The 5,786-nt window shown below is 41.3% G+C and overlaps 1 protein-coding gene across 1 annotated transcript in view; it reads left to right on the forward strand.

Moving 5' to 3' along the window:
* Nucleotides 1-243: 243 nt before the first annotated feature.
* Mrpl45 (mitochondrial ribosomal protein L45) overlaps nt 244-5,786 on the forward strand; it is a 15,751-nt gene continuing 10,208 nt past the window's right edge. The window contains exons 1-4 of the mRNA XM_008845260.3: nt 244-421; nt 1,451-1,628; nt 2,517-2,634; nt 5,009-5,107. Of these exons, the coding sequence (XP_008843482.1) occupies nt 356-421; nt 1,451-1,628; nt 2,517-2,634; nt 5,009-5,107 (461 nt within the window). The 5' untranslated portion in view covers nt 244-355. The remainder of the gene's footprint in view (nt 422-1,450; nt 1,629-2,516; nt 2,635-5,008; nt 5,108-5,786) is intronic.

The raw sequence follows: 5,786 nt of genomic DNA on the forward strand, positions 1-5,786 counted from the left end.
TTTTTTTGCTGAATGTAAATAAGGTATAGCAATGTGTTAAGCAACCAGGAACGTAACAACCCGGTGTCGCCAGAAAGCCTTAAGCGCAGGCGCAGCTGACGCTTGGGTTCATAGGCTGGCGCGTGACAGCCGTGCGTTTTACCCTGGCTCCAATGAGGTCTCACTGCGCATGCGCGTCCCTATTGCACCCTCCCCATCCACATGAGCGCGTGCTCGAGCGCGCCGCGCACATTTCGGCGGAGGGCGCGTGCCCTGGAAAATTCCACTCTCGAGCTCGCTCCATCCTGTGCGCCTTCTCTCTGGCTCCGCGTTCCACAGGCTCAGCTCCAATCCCGGCAGCCTTTGCGTGAACGAAATGGCGGCCCCCGTGCCTTGGGGGTTGTCTTGCTTATACAGGACTTTAGGTTGGTGGTATCGGCAGGTGGGTAGGGACGAGGCGGATAAAATTTTAGCAACTGAAGGACAGAGTAAAAGGGAATAATCGTCCAGTTGTCGTTGATAAGTTTGGGCAGTTTAGTCCGAGCCCTGTTGGGGGAAGAATTTGAGGTGAATGTGGTATCTCTACATCTCTCGGTGCTGTGGAGAGATCCTGGGCGGGGCCTTGGCGAGTGAGTTCGCAGCGTTTCTCCACTTGGTTCTGGTCTCTATGACGGGTAGATGTTAAAGGAGAAAGAAGTTGTGGCTTGAAGGCGGAATCGCTTCTTTTGCGTTCATATAAATGGTTGGGAAGGAGGAGGTTCAGTATAGGCTTCGTCTCTACCCGAGAAAAACTCAGAGAAAAAGGTCACCTGGCCTCCAAAGAGCTTATTGTCGGTTAGGAGCCGGAAAGACGGAATGAAAGAGGACAGTGAGACCCTGAGTATAGTAAGAAAAGTGGAAGTGGAGGAAATGCCCAGAAAGAGACCTTGCTTATGCTTTGATAATAGCATTCCAGTGCCCAGCGTGGTGGCGTACACCTTTAGTCCCGGCACTCGGCACCCATGAGGCAGAGAGGCAGAGGCAGGGGGATCTTTGTGAGTTCGAGGCTAGCCTGGTTTACAAAGAGAGTTCCAGGACGGCTAGAGCAACATAGTGTGACCCTGTCTCAAAACAACAACAGAATAACATTCCACTCCTTTCAGTATTGGATTGATATTAAGGTTCTAATCAAACTAAAAGTTCGTTGACAGAGGGTCCTTTGCTTTACTCAACTCTGTATTCAGTAGTATTTGAGAATATACTAAAGGAAAACCTTTAGTAAATGTTGAATGGTGTTAATAAAGGTTATTAATTGGCTTCTGGTAAGAGACATCTTTAAGGGTTCAAGCAGTAGTTTCTCCATAATAGTTTCATAACGACTCCTGAAGCATTCTTTGAATATGCCGTTTCTATAAGACTTTGCTTACACTTTGTTCAAGATAGATTTTCTACCCCAGGTCACTTCTATGCTAACCTTTCTCTCACCTTCCAGCCTGTTCTGGTGACTCAATCTACAGCTGTAATTTCAGTAAGAACCAAAAAACGTTTCAGACCCCCTCCTCATGAACCCAAATATAAAACAGAGAAGGAGTTTCTGGAATATGCCAGGAAAGCAGGATTGGTTATCCCTCAGGAACGTTTGGAACGTCCTATACATCTGGCATGTACAGGTAAGGTATAGTATTTTTGAGTTACTGACCCAGTGTTCTCTCAGAGATCTGGTTCTTGGAATGTCTTGGACTGTGATTGATAGCATTAAATTAGCCACTTATTTCAACCTCAATAATGATTTACTTTATACTATATTTCATAAATTTTATTTTTGGTTTTGTTTTTTATTGGGGTAGTACTGGGCATTGAATGTAGGGCCTCACATGCTAGCAAGCACTCTACCACTGAGCTATATCTATCCCCCCCTTTCTTTTTTCTTTTGAGGCAGGATCTTGCTAAATTCATCAGGGTAGCCTTGGGTTTTTCATGCTTACAGAAGCAGTAATTGAGATCACAAGCCTGCACCAGTAGTCCTGCTCATAAGATCATCTTTTGATCTTATTTTCACACTCTCTAGAAAGAATGAAATTTCCCCAGTTTATAGAAGTAGAAACAGACTCTAAGAGAAGGGTTAAATTGTTCTTAAAAAAATTTTTTTTTTATTTATGTGTATGAGTGTATCTTGCCTGCATGTAGGTAGGTGCACCTGTGTCATACAGTGCCCAAGAAAGTCAGAAGAGTGCTTCACATTCCCCTAAAACTGGAATTACAGGTGGTTTTTAGCTGCCATGTGGGTGCTGGGAATCAAACCCAGGTCTTCTGCAACTGCTCTTAACTGCTGAACCATCTCCAGCCCCTTATTTTTATTTTTTAAGTCCAGCAAAAGATACTCTAGTGAGGCAGTCAGTTAGCTTGGGATACTTACACAAATATAACAAAGCTTTCTCTATGTGCAAGTCTATTTATTAGTCTGCTTTATATCTTGGGTCCTTCCCAGTTTTGTATGACCTCCAGGTGAGTTTTTCTCAGCCTTTCAACAGTTTATTAATTCTCTTCTCTCCTTACAGCTGGCATATTTGATGCCTATGTCCCTCCTGAAGGTGATGCTCGGATGTCATCTCTTTCAAGGGAAGGACTAGCACAGAGAACTGAACGATTAAAGAAGAATGTAGCGTCACAGTTGTCGTAGGTGTCTGAGGCAACTAGGGTTCAATATTCTAGGTTGAGAAGGTCATGTGGTATTTGATCTTTATTGGGTGGATGTGGTATATTACATTGGTTTCCTTTTTCTCTCTTTTTGAGTCAGGGCTGTGTTGTATAGCCCAGACTGGCCTTGAACTTCACAATCTTCTACCTCAGCTTTCTGACTGCTGGGATTATAGGCATGAACCATTATATTTGACTTGGTTTATTATGTTGATTTTCAAATGTTTAACCAACCTTATGTTCTTAGAATAAATTCTGGTTGATCATGATGTCTCTTATTTCCGTATACTTATATTGACACTTTGATTAAATCAGGATTCCATGTTTATATTATTTTATCTATAAAAATGTTGACAGTTGAGTCCTATCATGATTATTTTTCCCTTCCTGCATTATTTTATTCTGAAAGTTGTAACTTTTGTCTTGCTCATTTGTTTATAGATCCTTTGCTTATATAAATTTCCTCTATGCATTTAAGACAATAATTATTTTATCATTTCTTCTTCAAGAACTGCCTCCTGGAACCTTCTTACCTGTTTCAGTGTGAACTCATCACTCTTTAGGCCCTTATTTATCTTGGGGTCTACTTTCTACTCTTATCCTAGTATTTCCTTTTCTCCACTCATGTTACAGTGTCGGTTTCTTGGATCCTGTGTGTTTCCTTTTATGTTTCCTTATTTATGGGATATGTGTGTGTGTGTGTGTGTGTGTGTGTGTGTGTGTGTGTGTGTGTTTTTTTTTCATGTTTTAAGTGGTTTAATTTTTACTACAATGGAGCATATTCTCCAGCACCTTTCTGAAAAAGTTTGCATAGTAAGTCATTAAGGCATTGCAAATCTAAAAGAGAAATCTTTTACTTCCCATGTGATTTAAAATTTACCCAAGTCAAGAATTCTGGGCTAAAAATACCATTTTCTTCTATTTAAAATACTACCCTAGGAGTGGTGGTATATGCCTACATAGTGAGTGCCAGGCCAGCTGGGGATACAGGAAGACCCTTTCTCAAAAAAAACAAGCAACCAAATAAAAAAACTGCTCCATTGTTTTTTCAATATTTGATGTTGCTGTACTGAACTTGTCTGATTTTGTTTCTCCTTCTCTTTGTGGTGCTATATTGAATCCAGGATTTGCACATACTCAGCTTGTACTATACTGCTAAGCTATACCTCTAGCTCATTTTTCTCCCTTAGTGCTTATAGGATGTTTTCTTTGATCCCAGAATTTTGAAGTTTCATTTTGTGAAAGCTTGATTTTTTTTGGGGGGGGGCAATTTATTTTTAAGGCCAGAGGTGCATGATGATGCATGCCCTTAATCCCAGTACTCTGGAGGCAGGGGAAGGCAGATCTCTATGAGATGGAGGCCAGCCTGGTCTACATAGCAAGTTCCAGGCCCATCTGGGGCTACAGAGAGACCCCCCCCAAAACAAGAAAGCCACAGAGATTTTATTTATTTATTTATCTTTTTATTTAGGTTTATTTTTTGGTCTTTTTGAGACAGGGTCTCCCTGTAGCCCCAGCTGTCCTGGAACTCACTGTGTAGACCAGGCTGGCCTTGAACTCACAGAGATCCACCTGCCTCTGCCTCCCGAGTGCTGGGATTAAAGGCGTGCACCACCACACCCAGCTACAAAGATTTATTTTTAATTATATGTATGTGTACATGTCTGTGTAGGCGTATATGTACATGAGTGCAGGCGCCTCTAGAGGCTAGAGGTGTTAGGTCCTCTGGAGCTAGAGTTACAGGCAGTTGTAAGACACCTGGGAATAGAACTTGGTGCTTCTTGCAAGAGCAGTATGCATTCTGTCCAGCTTCTTTCCCTTTCTTTCTTTCTTTCTTTCTTTCTTTCTTTCTTTCTTTCTTTCTTTCTTTCTTCTTTTTTTTTTTGGTCTTTTTGAGACAGGATCTTCCTCTAACCCCAACTAGACTGATTTGCTGTGTAGACTAGGCTGGCCCTGATCTCACAGAGATGTGCCTGCCTCTGCCTCCCAAGTGCTAGGATTAAAGGTGTGGGCCACCATGGTTCACAACTTGATCTTTCTTTCCAATGGTTAATTTGAGAGAGAACTCAATTCACAGGACTTGACACATTCAAAAAATAATTATTAAATGAGTAGACAGACACTGGTGGAGGTTAGTGTGAATTGTGAGTTATGGGAATTGTATGAAGACGTTAATACATTTTATTTATTTGTGTGTGTGTGTGTGTACAACACAGTATGAGTATGGCGAGGGCAACTTGGGGGAGTCAGTCCTCTCCTTCTACCACGTGGCTCCTGAGGCTTGAACTCAGGTCATCAGAATTGGTGGCAAGTACTTTTACCCACTGAGCCACACTTATGCTTAATTTTATAGGATCCGAAAGATAAAAGAATTTGATGCTGATTTTAAAGCAAAGGACTTCCCTGACAAAGCTAAGGATATCTTCATTGAAGCTCACCTTTGTCTAAACAAGTAAGTGAATCCCCTGTCTTGTATATGTTCAATCTCAGTAGTTATTATCCTAGGCACACATTTTTTTTCCTTTTCCTACACATAAGAATTCTACAGTAAGAGAATTTCCTGCCTGAGAGTAGCGGTTAAAACTGTTTTTTACTTCTCTCTCTGACGTTCCAGAAAGTATTTCCATTTGTCTTTTGATTTTTATCAGGAGGAGCTCACCATGTATCTAAGCAATCTGAACTCATTAGGCAGTCCAGGCTGGCCTTAAACCTTTTTTTTGAGACACATGTTTTCACCCCACCTGATCCCTTAATTCATCCGAATACTTTTTGTTCATTTGTCTTATGTAGGTACATGTCCTTTTTCTTAGTAACTTTACTCCCTGAAGCTATATAGCTGAATGTGTAGACTAGGCTGGCCTACATCTCAGAGATCTGCCTGCCTTTGCATCCCAAGTGCTGGGATTAAGGCATGTTGCCACCACACCCAGCTTTTTTTTTTTTTTTTGGTCTTTTTGAGACAGAATCTCCCTGTAGCTCCAGCCTTGAACTCACAGAGCACCACCATGCCTGGACAACACCCAGCTTTTTACTTTTTTTTTCTTTTATTATTATTATTTTTTTTTAATTAAAAAAAATTGTTATTTTTATTTTGTGTGTATGCATGTATTGCCTGCATGTAGGTAAGTACA

The sequence above is a fragment of the Nannospalax galili genome, unplaced genomic scaffold, assembly GCF_000622305.1.
Source record: "Nannospalax galili isolate Female #2095 unplaced genomic scaffold, S.galili_v1.0 scaffold1382, whole genome shotgun sequence".
Taxonomy (NCBI): Eukaryota; Metazoa; Chordata; class Mammalia; order Rodentia; family Spalacidae; genus Nannospalax; species Nannospalax galili.